Genomic DNA, 18,663 nt, shown 5'->3' on the forward strand with positions numbered 1-18,663 from the left:
CTTATTACTAAGTTCTCTTTAAGACAGAGTTGGAAAATGTTACAGTGGAGTAGTTTTTCTGGGGTCAGAAAAGATAAGCATGCTTGCTAGCTTTGCTATTATTCACTGTTGCTTTGAAACCCCAGCTAATTTAATAAGCAAAAACAAGGAGATAGAAATATTTAATAGGAAACAAGTAATTTAATAGGTGATATAACTGATTTCCCTGAAACCGGAAGAAAACAGTGATTTGCTATTATCACTACTAGGAGTTCATTCAGGGGGCCGGTTTGATAATAAGTATACGAAAATCAAGATCTTTCCACACACTGGTTAGAAACATGATGAGCATTCCATTCACAATGATAGCATGAAATATAATATGCCTAGGCATATATTAATAAGAAATGTATAGGACCTATATGAACAAAGTCCCAAAACTCTAGGTGAGGTATATGAAAGACTGAATAAATGGAGAGACACTGTCATACCCGTGGATAGGAAAATGAATATTCTAAGTCTCTTCACATTAATCTGTAAGTTTAACAAATATCCAGCCAATCACAACAGCTGTGATTTTTTTAAGCTTTGTTTTTTAAGAACTTAATAAAATAATTATAATTTCCAAATTTCTCTGAAAAGATAAATGTATAAGTTAAAGAAATGAAGGGCGGGTGCCAGATGGATCATGTTCTAGTTTGCTAGCAGCTGGAATACAATAAATGAGAAACAGAATGGTTTTTTAAAAGGAGAATTTAAGAAGTTGCTAGTTTACAGTTCTAAGGCTGAGATAATGTCCCAATTAAAGCAAGTCTATAGAAATGTCCAATCAAAGGCATCCATGGAACAATACCTTGGTTAAAGAAGGTTGATGAAGTTCAGGGTTTCTCTCTCAAGTGAGAAGGCACATGGTGAACACAGTCAGGGCTTTTCTCTCTGTTGGAAAGGCACATGGTGAACACGGTGTCATCTGCTAGCTTTCTCTCCTGGCTTTCTGTTTCATGAAGCTCCCCAGGAGGCATTTTCCTTTTCATCTCCAAAGGTCGCTGGCTGGTAGACTCTCTGCTTCTCATGGCTATGTCATTCTTTGCTCTCTCAGAAATCTCTCTTTCTCCAAAATGTTTCCTCTTTTATAGGATTCAAGTAAACTAATTAAGACCCACCCAAATGGGTGGAGATGCCTCCACCTAATCCAGCTTAACAACCACTCTTGATTAAATCACATCTCTAGGGGGATGATCTAATTACAGTTTCAAACATACAATACTGAACAGGGATTAGAAGAAATGGCTGCCTTTACAAAATGGGATTAGGATTAAAACATGGCTTTTCTAGGCTACACACAGCCTTTCAAACCGGCACAGATCACAAAGCTAAAGTAATTAAAATCCTGGCTGGCATTCATTCATTCACTCAACAAGTCTTCACCGAGTGCCTATTACGGATCAGGCACTTGAAGGACTGTGACAAGAGAGACATTGCTCACTGTGGAAGAGCTAAAAGGCACGTGAGTGTCAGATAGTAGACATGAAGGCTCTGGAGTCCAAAACTGCCTGGGGTTGAAGCCCAGCTCCCCCACTCACCAGCTGAGTTGACCCCAAGAGGTCACCAGTCATCATGTCAGTTTTTTCATCTGTAGATGGGGATCACAGAATCTCTCTCTCTCATTGGGTCAGTGAGCATTAAACGACTTAATGTATGTACAGCCCTTAAACCAGTGCCTGGCACAGAGCAGGTGCTCATTAAGTGCTGCTTGTATAGTTATTACAGTTATACTTGTCACATGATTATTATTGTATCATTACACAAATGCCCCAATTAAAAATAGAGAAAAAACAGTTCATCAAATACAATATGAAAAAGTTTACCATCACTAACACTGAGGAAGGTGCAAATTAACATAGTATAATAACAATTTTTTGTGCCTATCAAATCAACAAAGATTAAACAAAAAGAGTGAAATTTTCAAACATGACTTACAGGAGTAACATACAGAAATTACTATAATCTTTCTGGAGGGCAGTGTGTAAAAACAATCACAAGCTTAAAAAAAAATGTATGTATCTTTTCATCCTCCAATTCCACTATTAGAAATTCACCCCAAAGAATATCGCAAATAGGAAAATATCCGAAGTAAGTTAGGAAATAATTAAAAACATAAAAGGTTTATCTAAAAGGAAGTTAATTACAGCACTGTTTATAACAGCAAAAAGTTTGAATCAACCTAAGCAGGCAATTGATTAGACTGTACATAAAAATGAATGCTCTTAAAGTTATTAAGAATAACATTGCAGACAGACGTGGAAAGCTATTCATGAAATATTATCAAATGAAAAAAGCAGTTAAGGTAGGATCCCATGTTTTACAAACTTGTTTCATGCACAGAAAAATCTGAAAGGGCACACACCTAAATCTTAACAGTAATGTTGTCTGTGGGGTGGGGGTGGGATTATATGCAGTTTAAATTTTTCTCCTTTATGGTCTCTGATTTCTCCAGAAAGAACATGTATCATTTCTGTAATTTTATTTCAAAAGCTTTGGCTCAAATTAAGCAAAACACCTCATCCAGTGACTGCCATTACAAAATAAATGAATATGTCTTTTTTGTTGAAGGTCAAGATCCAAAGTCTAAACTCACCAGCCTCCCCCTGTCTACGTGGGACATGACTCCCAGGGGTGTGGATCTTCCTGGCAACGTGGGACAGAAATCCTAGAATGAGGTGAGACTCAGCATCAAGGGATTGAGAAAAAACCGAGAATGAGCTGAGACTCAGCATCAAGGGATTGAGAAAGCCTTCTCGACCAAGAGGGGGAAGAGCGAAATGAGACAAAAGTAAGTGTCAGTGGCTAAAAGGTTCCAAACAGAGTGGAGGTTATTCTTACACACTAAATAGACATCACCTTGTTATTCAAGATGTAATGGAGAGGCTGGAGGTAACTGCCTGAAAATGTAGAGCTGTGTTCCAGTAGCCATGTTTCTTGAAGATGATTGTATAATGATACAGCTTTCACAGTGTGACTGTGATTGTGAAAACCTTGTGTCTGATGCTCCTTTTATCTACCTTATCAACAGATGAATAAAACACATGGAATAAAAATAAATAATAGGGGGAACAAATGTTAAAATAAACTTAATACATTGAAATGCTGGTGATCAATGAAAGGGAGGAGTAAGGAGTATGGTATGTATGAATTTTTTTGGTCGTCTTTTTATTTCTTTTTCTGAATTGAGGCAAATGTTCTAAGAAATGATCATGATGATGAATATGCAACTATGTGATGATATTGTGAATTATTGATTATATATGTAGAACAGAATGATCATATGTTAAGAATGCTTTTGTTTGTTATATATATTTTTAAAAATTAATAAAAATTAAAAAAAAAATCCAAAGCCTAGGACATATAATACACACAGTTGACCCTCAAAGGAGAATGCACTACTGAAAACACCAATTAACTTACCAACTTTGAGAAAAGTTTTTAGTTCCAAGGGCCGCAGGACTGGCTGCTTCTCTATTCGGCCATAGGTTTCTGCTATGCTCTCTACTTCCACTTTAGGGCACTTAAACAGCTCATAAGTCCCATCTCGGTTCTGAATAAAGCTCCGGGTGATTTCCAAGGGCATCTGGAAATCAGAAAGAAATCATCAAGAAAATATCAAGAAAGGGGAGAAAGGAAAAACTGTCAAAGTAGGAAATACTTGGATGACAATTGTGCTGGTTTGAAAGAATGTGTGGACCCTAGAAAAGCTATGTTTTAATCTAAATCCCATTTCTTAAAGGCAGAATAATCCCTATTCAATACTGTATGTTTGAAACTGTAATCAGATCATCTCCCTGGAGATGTGATTTAATCTAGTCTTCTAATTTAATTTAGTCTTCTCCCAAACACCCTGTCAACAGCACCTACAGCTCTCCTCCCATCCCATGTGCAGTGTACTGTCTTTGGGATTGCACCAGCCAGTCCTCAAACTGAATACTCTTTGCCACTGAACAGCCTGGACAAGTTACCTAACTTCTCAGAGCCTGTTTCCTTAATTACTAAATGCAGTTAATCTGTGCTGAGCAAGGCTGTAAGATTAAATGACTCAATATATGTAATAACATGCGATAGGCAGAAGGAGTCCAGAGATTATTAGCTTTTTGCCCTCCCTTGCCTTTGCTCTGGGTTGCTTCAGGTACTCCCTGAACACCACCTGTTGCAGGCCAGAAGCTGCTTCTGTGACATCCTACATCTTAAGAAGTTCCTCAAGTGTCTTTAGTGCTACAACAGGCCTTTTCTAGCAGTCACATGCAAGTTCCTAGCTTAACCAAACAACACACTCTTTCTGAACATTACAATGCCTCACAATTAAGCTAGTCTTAGTGGTGGATGAACAAATTTCTATAATATGATGAACGATGACTTTTCTATAATATAATCTATCTTGAATTTTCAGGATCTATTTGAAAAACTGTCCAAGATTTTCCTTGTGAAAGAGAACACTAATTAAAGGGTTAATTTCTCTAGTAAGAACTAAATTGTAGTTTGGGGAAGAGGGTTTGACTGTACTGGACCCTATTTACAAATAGTATATAATCTGAAATTATTTATATACTTTCTATACTGGTATATACTTTACCAGTCAAATCTTGGGCCTGTCATAGTGACTAAGTGATCATTATTTAATAATATACAGGGAAAATCCTTCCTATTTTCTCATCCCAAAGGCAGAAGAAACAGTATATTCTAATTGAAGACAACGTTCCAAGCATAAAGAATTCCCATTAAAATCAGAGTCAGAATTTTAAAGCCATGGATATTTCTGAATAATCTCTTAGCATGAAAAAAAAAAGGGGGTGGGCCACGGTGGCTCAGCAGGTAAGAATGCTTGCCTGCCAAGCCCGAGGACCCGGGTTCGATTCCCAGCGCCTGCCCATGTAAAAAAAGGGACTCTCTTTGGCTTCTATAATTCAAGGAACAGGTGCAAACATACTTCTCACATTTCCTTCCCTTTCTTCCCCTCTCTGCCCTCCCACCATTGTGGAAATAAACTCTTACCTCTGGAGTATCTAAGATTTGTTTAACTTGCAGGATATTAGTGATATGCCAGGTATACTTAGAAAAGGTTCCCAGTGGCAAGGCATCTTTCCGAACAAAACCTTCAATGTAGAAAAGGGACAAAATTAGACTTCAAAAAAATAACATTCTCTTTCACTGTATTTGTTCCCCAGTGTCTACAGAGTTAAGTACAGAGCTATTCTGTCTGTACAACATCTTAGCACTTCAAAAAAGAAATTCTAGGGGCAAATATATAATAGGGTTTGGGCTGAAAAGTAGCAAATCAAATGATGTGTACTTTTGCTCTATAAAGTCCTTGTTTGATGCTTCTTTGAGATGCCGTTCATTTTTTCTACCTTAGAAACTTCTTTCTTTGTGGGGTAAAGCCACACACATAGGCCCCATTATAAAACAACCCCTTAAACTACGTTAGATCTATCAGAGGTCAAATCAGAGTCTCAAAATAATTACATGAAGTTTACGCCTGTCAATCCACTGTCCTGTTGCAAAGATTATAAAGAGCTTCCACTAAAGCGCCTGCAAAAAGAGTGCAAGGACGGGTTGATATCAGTGTATTTTAGGCCTAAAGTTTAAACTGGAAGAAACACTCAAACTGCATCAAAAGTCAGATAAGCTGGGAAAAGAAAGATTTTTATGGCTCCCAAAATAGAAATTCACAGTACTATTCAAAAACAGATATAAACTTTGAGAAGTCGCTATAATATCATCAAATAACAATCTATTGAGGAAATAGCATTGATTTCCAGTTGCAGTTACTCTTGGGCTATTTGTCACTAAGCAATCCTTTCCTCCTCTTTTTTCTCTTCTTAACTACCTAATAATACGTATTTTGAGATCTCTAGCAGAAAGCTGCTTTATAAAACAAGAAGTAAGCAACAGAATAATGTAATTATAAAGTGTTCCAAGTCTAAGAGTGACTCCAAAAATAAAATATTCCATTATCAAAAATTGGGAATTATGGAAAAAAAGTTTTATATTTTTGGATACTTCAAGAAGTTGGGCTGACCCTAACAATGATTAGGGACTGCTATGCTTTTGTAGAAACTGGTTCATTGCTAGAAAATATCAAACTTCTTGGTAGGCACCTTCACTGCACTTTATTTACCAAGTGTGCACTTTCTGAATCTTTGCATGAACTTTTTATTTTTTATCATCACATAAAAAATACATATATCAGTGGAAAAAAACAAAACATCCAGAAGTAGATCTATGCAAACACAAGCAGCTAACTTTTTTTTTTTGCAACACAGTTGCACAATCGTTATCAAAGATCAAGACTACTGTATTACAGTTCACCAACTTCAGGTATTTCCTTCTGACTATTCTAAAACACTAGACACTAAAAAGAAATATCTATATAATGAATTAGTAGTCAAAATCATTTGTTAAATCCCAGTTTCTCACTTACACCTGTCATTGATCTATCTCTCAATCTTTAGGGATATCTGGGCAATGACCATTTTAACTTCTTCATGCTGGAAAGGGGTGTTGACCTTATGGGGTAGAGGAATGAATCAGGTTGTTGTTCTTGGAGAGACCGGTACTTCTGGGTTTCAGGACTTATCTGGTCTAGGATCAATCTGGAGGCCTTAAGTTTCTGAAAAAATAAACTTACCAAGAAAAACTTTTTATAGAGACTTACATAGGGCCCAGGGCACTCCCTAGGGTTTTAGCAATACTGTTAGTTGGGGCATGGCATACACTTACGGTAGTTTGAAATGTCTGTCTAAAGCTTGCAGAAGAGTAGCCTCCAGAATGACCTCTCGACTCTATCTGAAATCTCTTAGCCCCTGAATTTGCTCTTGAACTCTTAACTGGAGTAAGTATGGGGCCTTGAGGGAATGTGGTCCCTATTTCAAGAGCTATTGAACTGAGGCTTCATGCTCCAAGCATGTCACCAGATGTCCTCACCCTGGAAATGCCACATGCTGTTTTTTCCAAACATAATTTTCGAAGACCAGGACATCTGTTACTGTTGCAGAGAATGTTCCCATACCTGTGGTGGAGTTGGGGAGCCGTTTCTTTGCACTTCCTATAGATATTCTCTGTTGCAGGGCATCAAAAAAGGCCTGAGGAATGTGGAACACCAACGGCTCAGGTTTGCCTACAGGACACAGGAAGAAACCCACTCAACAAAACTCAGCAGGCTTTCTGTCGTGTGGACAAAGGTGGAAGAAATGAAATTGAGGGGCAGTGACAACTAAAAAGTATTATTACCATTGAGACATCTTTTTTTTTTTAGAGTTTTCATATTTTAATTAGATTTTTTACTATTTTATGTTCTTTTTTTTATTAATTAAAGAAAAAAAAGAAATTAACCCAACATTTAGAAATCATTCCATTCTACATATGCAATCAGTAATTCTTAACATCATCACATAGATGCATGATCATTTCTTACTACATTTGCATCAATTTAGGAAAAGAACTAGCAAAACAACAGAAGAAGATATAGAACGCTAATACAGAGAAAAAATTAAAAAAATAATAATAGTAAAAAAAAAAGAAAAGGAAATAGAAAGAAAAAAGAAAAAAGACAAACAAACAGACAGACAAAAAAAAAACCTATAGCTCAGATGCAGCTTCATTCAGTGTTTGAACATGATTACTTTACAATTAGGTATTATTGTGCTGTCCATTTTTGAGTTTTTGTATCTAGTCCTGTTGCACAGTCTGTATCCCTTCAGCTCCAATTACCCATTATCTTACCCTGTTTCTAACTCCTGCTGGACTCTGTTACCAATGACATATTCCAAGTTTATTCTCGAATGTCGGTTCACATCAGTGGGACCATACAGTATTTGTCCTTTAGTTTTTGGCTAGACTCACTCAACATAATGTTCTCTAGGTCCATCCATGTTATTACATGCTTCATAAGTTTATTCTGTCTTAAAGATGCATAATATTCCATCGTATGTATATACCACAGTTTGTTTAGCCATTCTTCTGTTGATGGACATTTTGGCTGTTTCCATCTCTTTGCAATTGTAAATAACGCTGCTATAAACATTGGTGTGCAAATGTCCGTTTGTGTCTTTGCCCTTAAGTCCTTTGAGTAGATACCTAGCAATGGTATTGCTGGGTCGTATGGCAATTCTATATTCAGCTTTTTGAGGAACCGCCAAACTGCCTTCCACAGTGGTTGCACCATTTGACATTCCCACCAACAGTGGATAAGTGTGCCTCTTTGTCCGCATCCTCTCCAGCACTTGTCATTTTCTGTTTTGTTGATAATGGTCATTCTGGTGGGTGTGAGATGATATCTCATTGTGGTTTTGATTTGCATTTCTCTAATGGCCAGGGACATTGAGCATCTCTTCATGTGCCTCTTGGCCATCCGTATTTCCTCTTCTGGTAGGTGTCTGTTCAAGTCTTTTTCCCATTTTGTAATTGGGTTGGCTGTCTTTTGTTGTTGAGTTGGACAATCTCTTTATAAATTCTGGATACCAGACCTTTATCTGATATGTCATTTCCAAATATTGTCTCCCATTGTGTAGGCTGTCTTTCTACTTTCTTGATGAAGTTCCTTGATGCACAAAAGTGTTTAATTTTGAGGAGCTCCCATTTATTTATTTCTTTCTTCAGTGCTCTTGCTTTAGGTTTAAGGTCCATAAAGCCACCTCCAGTTGTAAGATTCATGAGATATCTCCCTACATTTTCCTCTAACTGTTTTATGGTCTTAGACCTAACGTTTAGATCTTTGATCCATTTTGAGTTAACTTTTGTATAAGGTGTGAGATGCGGGTCTTCTTTCATTCTTTTACATACAGATATCCAGTTCTCTAGGCACCATTTATTGAAGAGACTGTTCTGTCCCAGGTGAGTTGGCTTGACTGCCTTATCAAAGATCAAATGTCCATATAGATGAGAGGGTCTATATCTGAGCACTCTATTCAATTCCATTGGTCGATATATCTATCTTTATGCCAATACCATGCTGTTTTGACCACTGTGGCTTCATAATATGCCTTAAAGTCCGGCATCGCGAGACCTCCAGCTTCGTTTTTTTTCCTCAAGATGTTTTTAGCAGTTCGGGGCACCCTGCCCTTCCAGATAAATTTGCTTATTGGTTTTTCTAATTCTGAAAAATAAGTTGTTGGGATTTTGATTGGTATTGCATTGAATCTGTAGATGAGTTTAGGTAGGATTGACATCTTAATTATATTTAGTCTTCCAATCCATGAACACGGTATGCCCTTCCATCTATTTAGGTCTTCTGTGATTTCTTTTAGCAGTTTTTTGTAGTTTTCTTTATATAGGCTTTTTGTCTCTTTGGTTAAATTTATTCCTAGGTATTTTATTCTTTTAGTTGCGATTGTAAATGGGATTCGTTTCTTGATTTCCCCCTCAGCTTGTTCATTACTAGTGTATAGAAAAAAAAGCTACAGATTTTTGAATGTTGATCTTGTAACCTGCTACTTTGCTGTACTCATTTATTAGCTCTAGTAGTTTTGTTGTGGATTTTTCCGGGTTTTCGACGTATAGTATCATATCGTCTGCAAACAGTGATAGTTTTACTTCTTCCTTTCCAATTTTGATGCCTTGTATTTCTTTTTCTTGTCTAATTGCTTTGGCTAGAACTTCCAACACAATGTTGAATAATAGCGGTGATAGTGGACATCCTTGTTTGTTCCTGATCTTAGGGGGAAAGTTTTCAATTTTTCCCCATTGAGGATGATATTAGCTGTGGGTTTTTCATATATTCCCTCTATCATTTTAAGGAAGTTCCCTTGTATTCCTATCTTTTGAAGTGTTTTCAACAGGAAAGGATGTTGAATCTTGTCAAATGCCTTCTCTGCATCAATTGAGATGATCATGTGTTTTTCTGCTTTGATTTGTTGATGTGGTGTATTACATTAATTGATTTTCTTATGTTGAACCATCCTTGCATACCTGGGATGAATCCTACTTGGTCATGATGTATAATTCTTTTAATGTGCTGTTGGATATGATTTGCTAGAATTTTATTGAGGATTTTTGCATCTATATTCATTAGAGAGATTGGTCTGTAGTTTTCTTTTTTTGTAATATCTTTGCCTGGTTTTGGTATGAGGGTGATGTTGGCTTCATAGAATGAATTAGGTAGTTTTCCCTCCACTTCGATTATTTTGAAGAGTTTGAGGAGAGTTGGTACTAATTCTCTCTGGAATGTTTGATAGAATTCACATGTGAAGCTGTCTGGTCCTGGACTTTTCTTTTTAGGGAGCTTTTGAATGACTAATTCAATCTCTTTACTTGTGATTGGTTTGTTGAGGTCATCTATTTCTTCTTGAGTCAAGGTTGGTTGTTCATGTCTTTCCAGGAACCCGTCCATTTCATCTAAATTGTTGTATTTATTAGCGTAAAGTTGTTCATAGTATCCTGTTATTACCTCCTTAATTTCTGTGAGGTCAGTAGTTATGTCTCCTCTTCCATTTCTGATCTTATTTATTTGCATCCTCTCTCTTCTTCTTTTTGTCAATCTTGATAAGGGCCCATCAATCTTATTGATTTTCTCATACATCCAACTTCTGGTTGGATTCTGCCAATGGTAGAATATTGTTGGATATTAGTATAGCCACTCCTGCTCTTTTCTGGTTGTTATTTGCATGAAATATCTTTTCCCAACCTTTCACTTTCAACCTATGTTTATCTTTGGGTCTAAGATGTATTTCCTGTAGACAGCATATGGAAGGATCCTGTTTTTTAATCCATTCTGCCAGTCTATGTCTTTTGATTGGGGAATTCAGTCCATTAACATTTAGTGTTATTACTGTTTGGATAATATTTTCCTTTACCATTTTGCCTTTTGTATTATATATATCATATCTGATTTTCCTTCTTTCTACACTCTTCTCCATACCTCTCTCTTCTGTCTTTTCGTATCTGACTCTAGTGCTCCCTTTAGTATTTCTTGCAGAGCTGGTCTCTTGGTCACAAATTCTCTCAGTGACTTTTTGTCTGAGAATGTTTTAATTTCTCCCTCATTTTTGAAGGACAATTTTGCCGGATATAGGAGTCTTGGTTGGCAGTTTTTCTCTTTTAGTAATTTAAATATATCATCCCACTGTCTTCTAGCTTCCATGGTTTCTGCGGAGAAATCTACACATAGTCTTATTGGGTTTCCCTTGTATGTGATGGATTGTTTTTCTCTTGCTGCTTTCAAGATCCTCTCTTTCTCTTTGACCTCTGACATTCTAACTAGTAAGTGTCTGGAGAACGCCTATTTGGGTCTAATCTCTTTGGGGTGCGCTGCACTTCTTGGATCTGTAATTTTAGGTCTTTCATAAGAGTTGGGAAATTTTCAGTGATAATTTCTTCCATTAGTTTTTCTCCTCCTTTTCCCTTCTCTTCTCCTTCTGGGACACCCACAACACGTATATTTGTGCGCTTCATATTGTCCTTCAGTTCCCTGATCCCCTGTTCAAATTTTTCCATTCTTTTCCCTGTAGTTTCTGTTTCTTTTTGGAATTCAGATGTTCCATCCTCCAAATCACTAATTCTATCTTCTGTCTCTTTAAATCTATCATTGTAGGTATCCATTGTTTTTTCCATCTTTTCTACTTTATCCTTCACTTCCATAAGTTCTGTGATTTGTTTTTTCAGTTTTTCTATTTCTTCTTTTTGTTCAGTCCATGTCTTCTTCATGTCCTCCCTCAATTTATCGATTTCGTTTTTGAAGAGGTTTTCCATTTCTGTTCATATATTCAGCATTAGTTTTTCAGCTCCTGTATCTCATTTGAGCTATTGGTTTGTTCCTTTGACTGGGCCATATTTTCAATTTTCTGAGCGTGATCCGTTATCTTCTGCTGGCGTCTCGGCATTTAGTCAGATTTCCCTGGGTGTTGGACCCAACAGGTTGAAAGATTTTTCTGTGAAATCTCTGGGTTCTGTTTTTCTTATCCTGCCCAGTAGGTGGCGCTCGTGGCACTCGTTTGTCTGCGGGTCCCACCAGTAAAAGGTGCTGTGGGTCCTTTAACTTTGGAAAATTCTCGCCGTGGGGGAGGTTCGCCAGCCGAAGCGGCTTGGAAGAGTACCAGCCGGCCCGGGGATCCGAACGCGGGGAGGGTTCCGGCCACCGCAGTCCAGGAGAGCGCCCGTCCGAATCTCCTAGCCGGCCCGGGGCGCCAAGCGTGGCGGGAGGGCGCCAGCTGCCGCGGTCCGGGAGAGTGCACCGTTCCCAGCCGAACCGGGAAGCCACGTGTTTGGAAGGGACCCCGGTCACCGTTCTCCGCGGCCTGGGGATCTCCGATCCAATTCTCCCAGTTGATCCGGGGGGGCCACGCGTGGGGGGGCACCAGCTGCCGCGGCTTGAGGGGACCGCCTGTCCAATTCTCCCAGCTGGCCTGGGAAGGAGGAAGGGAGGGACTCCGGCCGCTTGCCGCCCCGGCCCGGGGAAGCCTGTGCCCCTCGGCGATCTCACCGGAGCGGGTTCTCCCAGCCAGTCAGCCGTTCCAGAATGGGGTACGCTGTCTTCTTGATCTCTGTCATGGCTCTGGGAGCTGTTCTGTATCGTTTCTACTCCCCTAGTAGCTGTTCTGGAGGAGGAACTAAGACCCACGCGTCTTACTAAGCCGCCATCTTCTCCGGAAGTCCCGAGACATCTTTATACAGAAGCAAAAAGCAGGCTCTGATTGACCGTTGTGAGCCAAGTGCTATCCCCAGCCCTACTCTTACTCTTTTGAGATCATAAAAAGTAACAGCAGACCCTTGTCATCTATCAAGGATAACTTCACAGATCCCTAATTTAGTAAATATTACTGTGACAGTTTGAAAGTATTATGTACCCCAGAAAAGCCATGTTTTAATTCTGATCCAATCTTGTGGGAGCAGCTGTTTCTTTTAATTCTGATTCAATACTGTATGTAGGTTGGAAACTTTCTATTAGATTATTTCCATGGATATGTGACACACCCAATTGTGGGTGTGACCCATGATTAGATGGAGATGTGACTCCACCCAGTCCAGTGGGTCTTGATTAGTTTACTGGAATCCTTTAAAAGAGGAAATATCTTGGAGAAAGTCAGAAACAACAGAGCCAACAGGAACTTCAAACAACTGACACAAATGCTGACACTTGGAGAACAGAGATAAAGATGTTTGGAGATGTTTGGAGCCCAGCAGACACTGCCATGAGATGTTAACAGAATCAGAACCTGGAGACTGCTAAGGGAAGCCAAGAGATGCAAGCCACCCCTGGAGAAGCAAAGTGAGGAACCCCCATAAGAGCAGAGGCTGAATGCAACAGAGCCCAGGAACAAGGGACGAGCAGATACCAGTCACGTGACTACCCAGCTGACAGAGGTGTTCCTGACCCATCAACCTTCCTTGAATTAAAGTATCTTTCCCTGAATGCCTTACTTTGGACATTTTTATAGGCTTAGAACTGTAAACTTGTAACTTATTAAACTCCCCTTTTTAAAAAGCCGTTCCAGTGTTGGTATATCACATTCCAGTAGCTTGCAAACTAATACAATCACCATAGCACAGACTTTTCCCTTTAAAGGGTACATGAAATGAGATGAGAATGAGGCAGAGTTGAGGCCAAAGTAATCAGCTAACAAAGCAGCCACTCACCCTCACTCAGATGGTCAGCACCAAGAATGCCAAGGGACCGCAAGGTTGGGATATGATTTATGCCAATCTGCATGGGCCTTTAACTCTGAAGATGACCTCAAGGCAGATAAAATTTTTGAAAATACTTGAAAGACCTCTTAGACTTGCAAGATGCTAGGTCAATAATAAGTCAACAGGCCATAGGCAGGGGAGGGGTCTAATGATTCAGTCTTCCTTAAATAACTCTGCCCAAGGGGCTAAGCCCCAGCAGAAGAAAAAATCCAGAAGACTTAGATAAGTATTTAATTTCTATTGGCTTAGATACAATTTTTTAAAGAACATCCCTTAAAGAAATACTCTCAAAGACAGAGGTCAGAAGACTTTTTGAAATACAAGGCAAGCCAAGATATAAAGATGAAAGGTTTTCTAGAATTCTATGGAAAAAATTCTGCATTCTTTCAACTGATTTTGCCTGCTTTATTGGATGTGGAAAGTCACCACACAGAGGAATTTTAAAATCTCTTATCCTGCAATTTGATTATGAGCTATACACAGGTTCATTACTGCTCTAAGAGAAAGGTTAACTAACCAGAACTCAGGTGACATGATGCTAGAGCTTAGGTTTAAGAACTAACCTTAAAAAGCCCTCGTAAAAACCACAGACTTGCAGTCTAGGAGAGAGTTTATGTGACCTGGACAGAGGTGGTAATGGGGATGGTGAGAGAGGGTTAACTTGGGTGGGAGGTGACATGGGGATGAGACAGAAGACAAGAGAATAACCCCCGTTGCCAGTGTTCTATTTTCTGTAACTGGGTTCACAGGTATTTATCATATTCTTTCAAACAATAAATAAACAAAATTTTAAAAGGAAAAGAACCCATCATATTCTTATTATAACCCTACTTAGCTTATTTTACTGGTTTTCTACAAAGTAATTTCTGAAGTCTTATTATGAACTAAATATAAATACCTAGGCCTGTATATCAAGGCCCCCCCATTCTTGCCCCTCTTCTCACCATACAGCCATAAATGTTCTCATCTTTTGAAACTTAGCTCCTCCCACTGAATGTCTTGCTGTCAGGTTATATTCAGTTTTAGGGCTCCTTTTTTAAAAACGATTGTTCTAGTTTGCTAGCTGCTGGAATGCAACATACTAGAGGTGGACTGGCTTTTAATAAAAGGGGATTTATTTAGTTAAAAGTGTATAGTTCTTCAGAAGAAAGGCAGCTAACTTTCAACTGAGGTTCTTTCTTACATAGGAAGGCACAGGGTGATCTCTGCTGGCCTTCTCTCCAGGCCTCTGGGTTCCAACAACTTTCCCTGGGGTGATTCCTTTCTGCATCTCCAAAGGCCTGGGCTGAGCTGCGAGTGCTGAGATGTGGTATGCTGAGCTGCTTGGGCTGTGCTATGCTAGCTCTCTCATTTAAGCACCAGCCAATTAAGTCAAACATCATTCATTGCAGCAGGCATGCCTCCTAGCCAACTACAGATGTAATTAGCAACAGATGAGGTTCATCTACCATTGACTCATGTCCATAGCAATAGAAGTAGGCACCTTCACCTGGCCAAGTTGACACCTGAACCTAACTACCACAATGATCATAAACTGGAAGATATTTAGTAAAGAATATCAAGATCATATGAGGTATGTAAAGATATCATGAGCAGTGTTTGAAGTATCTGGGGATGTAGAGCTTGGAAAAGAGAGGACCTGTCAGGTGGGATAGTGGGTGTGTGCGTGCAATGTCTGGGATGTGACATGCAAACAGGAAAAGACTTATTCCATGTGGTTCCAGTGCACAGAACTAAAACCAACAAGAAATGTTATAAGAAAACATTTTCACTTGGCGTGAAAAAGACCTTCCTCATAGCTATTTATTGTCTAACAATGTTATGTGCTACCTCAAAAAGCAGTGAGCTCACAACTAAAGAGACAATGACAATGAAATGTAATACGTGATCCTGGACTGGATCTAATAATGGAGGAGAGAAAGGCCCCAAAGTACTACTGGGATATAAGAAAAAAGTGGACTACAGACTGAAAGTTTTTTATCATAGTTAAGGGTCTTGAACTTGATAACGGTACTTAAAGTGGTTACATAAGTGAGTATCTTTGTTCTCAGGAAATGTACATGGGAGAATTAGGTGTTCAAGGAGCACAGTGTGTACAACCTACAGTCAAATGTTCAGAAAATTGATAGATAAAATAGACAGACGGATGGGTAGATAGATAGAATGATATGGTAAATGGCAAAATGTTAAGATTACTGTATCTAGCCCCCAGAGAACCTCTTTTGTTGCTCAGATGTGGCCTCTCTCTCTCAGCCAATTTGGCAGGTGAACTCACTACCCTCCCTGCTATGTGGAACATGACTCCAGGTGTGTAAATCTCCCTGACAATGTGCAAAAGAACTCCCAGGATGAGCTGGGACCTGTCATCATGGAATTGAGAAAACTTTCTTGACCAAAAGGGGGAAGAGAGAAATGAGAAAAAATAAAGTTTCAGTGGCTGAGAGATTTCAAATAGAGTGGAGAAGTTATCCTGGAGATTATTCTTATGCATTATAGAGATATCCCTTTTTAGGTTATGGTGTATTGGAGTAGCTAGAGGGAAGTACCTGAAACTTGTTTTCTAGTAGCATAGATTCTTGAAGACAACTGTACAACAATATAACTTTCACAATGTGACTGGGTGATTGTGAAAACCTGTGTCTGATGCTCCCTTTATTCAGGGTGTGGACAGCTAAGTAAAAAAATATGGATGAAAAAAATAAATAATGGGGGGGATAAGGGGTAAAATAAATTGAGTGGATTGAAATACTAGTAGTCAATGAGAAGAAGGGCTAAGGGATATGGGATGTATGAGTTTTTCTTTTTTCTTTTTCTTTCTTTTTCTGGAGTAATGCAAATGTTCTAAAAATGATCACAGCGATGAATACACAACTATATGATGATATTGTGAGCCATTGATTGGACACCCTGTATGGACTGTATGTGTGTGAAGATTTGTCAATAAAAAATATATATTTTTTTAAATTTGTATATCTAGCTATCTGGTATTTCGGGGTTCTCTGTATGGGTTTTGTATTATTTTTGCATCTGTTCTGTAAGTTTGAAATTATTTCAAAGTAAAACGTTAAGAAAAAAAAGAAGTGAACTTTTCAAAACTAGACAAACCTAGAAAACCAACCATCAAGGATGCTTTTAAGGTGATGGGCAAGGGCTGGTGGGGTAGTCCACCACTGCAATCTCTGAGGTTCCATGATGCTGTAACAAACCACACTCAAAATCCAGCTTGTGTTCTCCAGTCTTCCTCAGCATGGCTATGTAAGTTTGTATAACTAACTTGGTCTTGCATGTATAATTTTCCTCTAATCTTGTTTCCCCCTTGCTTCAATTTTATGTTTGAGGGTTAGAAGGATCTTCTAAGGCTTTGGTATCTCCCTCACCAAACATATCCATACACACACACACCAAGATCAGGGTTACCTTTACTTCTAATTTGCCATTAGAAGTAACTTCCAACTCTAAATTCATTTAACTGGGCCTGCATTTTAATTATGTGATTATTTCTTTATTTCACCTATTGTATTCACTGTCACAGATTTCTGAGTTCTTGTAGCCCAGTGCACTCTGGACTGAAGTCCAATTACTTTTCCTTTCAAAACAGAGTAGATCGTGGTGAAGAATTAAAAAAAAACCCACAAGAAACAGAGTAGAACAACAGCACAATTACTTTAGTTTCTCATGCTTTCAGCAACAGCCCAGTTGCTGAATTTCAACTTTTTAAAAGCGGCCAGTACTTACCATCAAACTGGTAGTGCATGGTTTGATGGATGCGCTCTGTGACACTGGCCAGCCAGTCCTGAAAAGATAAAGTCACTTGTGCCTCATCTAGCAGCTGTCCACAAGCTAAGAAAAGAAAAGAAAAAGAAAATCCTTCAGTAACTTCTATCTTTTCTTACAGAATAAAAAGTTAATTGAATTTGAAAAAGGTAAGGCGTTTGGACAAAAAAAGAACAAAAAGTTGAAATTCAAAGAAATTAGATGAAGAAATGGAAGAAGAGTCTGGAAACTTTTTTAAAAATGCATTTAAAACAAAAGAAATAATAAGAGAAGATAGGATTTAACAAATGACTATGATTGCTAAATTATTAGATTGACATCTCTTTCAGTCTCCAGTATCTTAGAGCAGTTAGAAGTAAAAACTAAAATTGTGGAATTATAGCCCATGTCAAACTGAAATATTTTCTACAACTAATTGTGGTGCTGTGCTTTGAAATTTATTGCTATGTGTATACATGTTATTTTTCACAAAAAAGAAAGAAAAAAAGTCTATTGTGGTGATAAAAAAATATTTATTCCTTCTAGCCTCCTACTAGAAGCAGCTAGAAGAAAAAATCTGAGATGATGGCATGGTAACCTATGACAAATTCTGGGATCTGTCCTGTAACTACTTGTTGAAGAGTGCTTTGAAAACTATTGCTTTTTTATTTCTTTGCTTTGTATATATGTTATACTACACAATAAAAAAGTTAAAAAAAAAAGTGATAAACCCTGAGAGAATGACAGATTTAAAATTATTAACCACAGGACTTCTCACTCCAGCCAACACAACAAGCAAACTCACCATCCTCCTCCCCATCTACGTGGGACATGACTCCCAGGGGTGTGGACCTTCCTGGCAACGTGGGACAGAAATCCTAGAATAAGCTGAGACTCAGCATCAAGGGATCGAGAAAAACCCTAGAATGAGCTGAGACTCAGCATCAAGGGATTGAGAAAACCTTCTCGACCAAAAGGGGGAAGAGGGAAATGAGACAAAGTGTCAATGGCTGAGAGATTCCAAAGAGTTGAGAGATTATCCTGGAGGTTATTCTTATGCATTAAACAGATTCACCTGTTAGTCAAGATGTAGTGGAGAGGCTGGAGGGAACTGCCTGAAAATGTGGAGTGGTGTTCCAGTAGCCATGTTTCTTGAAGATGACTGTATAATGATATAACTTTCACAATGTGACTGTGTGATTGTGAAAACCTTGTGTCTGATGCTCCTTTTATTTACCTTGTCAAAAGATGAGTAGAACA

At 38.5% G+C, this 18,663-nt stretch overlaps 1 protein-coding gene across 6 annotated transcripts in view; it reads right to left on the reverse strand.

The window, feature by feature from the left end:
• The window catches only part of C17H2orf42 (chromosome 17 C2orf42 homolog), a 59,779-nt gene that overhangs the window by 15,716 nt on the left and 25,400 nt on the right, over window positions 1-18,663 (reverse strand). For 5 of the 6 annotated variants that reach the window (XM_077134474.1, XM_077134472.1, XM_077134475.1 and 2 more), the window contains exons 5-8: window positions 17,386-17,490; window positions 7,040-7,147; window positions 5,023-5,123; window positions 3,445-3,607 (exon numbers count right to left, since the gene is read on the reverse strand). In XM_077134474.1, the coding sequence (XP_076990589.1) occupies window positions 3,445-3,607; window positions 5,023-5,123; window positions 7,040-7,147; window positions 17,386-17,490 (477 nt within the window). The remainder of the gene's footprint in view (window positions 1-3,444; window positions 3,608-5,022; window positions 5,124-7,039; window positions 7,148-17,385; window positions 17,491-18,663) is intronic. The other variant, XM_077134476.1, reaches the window with a different exon arrangement.

This window comes from Tamandua tetradactyla, chromosome 17 (assembly GCF_023851605.1).
Source record: "Tamandua tetradactyla isolate mTamTet1 chromosome 17, mTamTet1.pri, whole genome shotgun sequence".
Taxonomy (NCBI): Eukaryota; Metazoa; Chordata; class Mammalia; order Pilosa; family Myrmecophagidae; genus Tamandua; species Tamandua tetradactyla.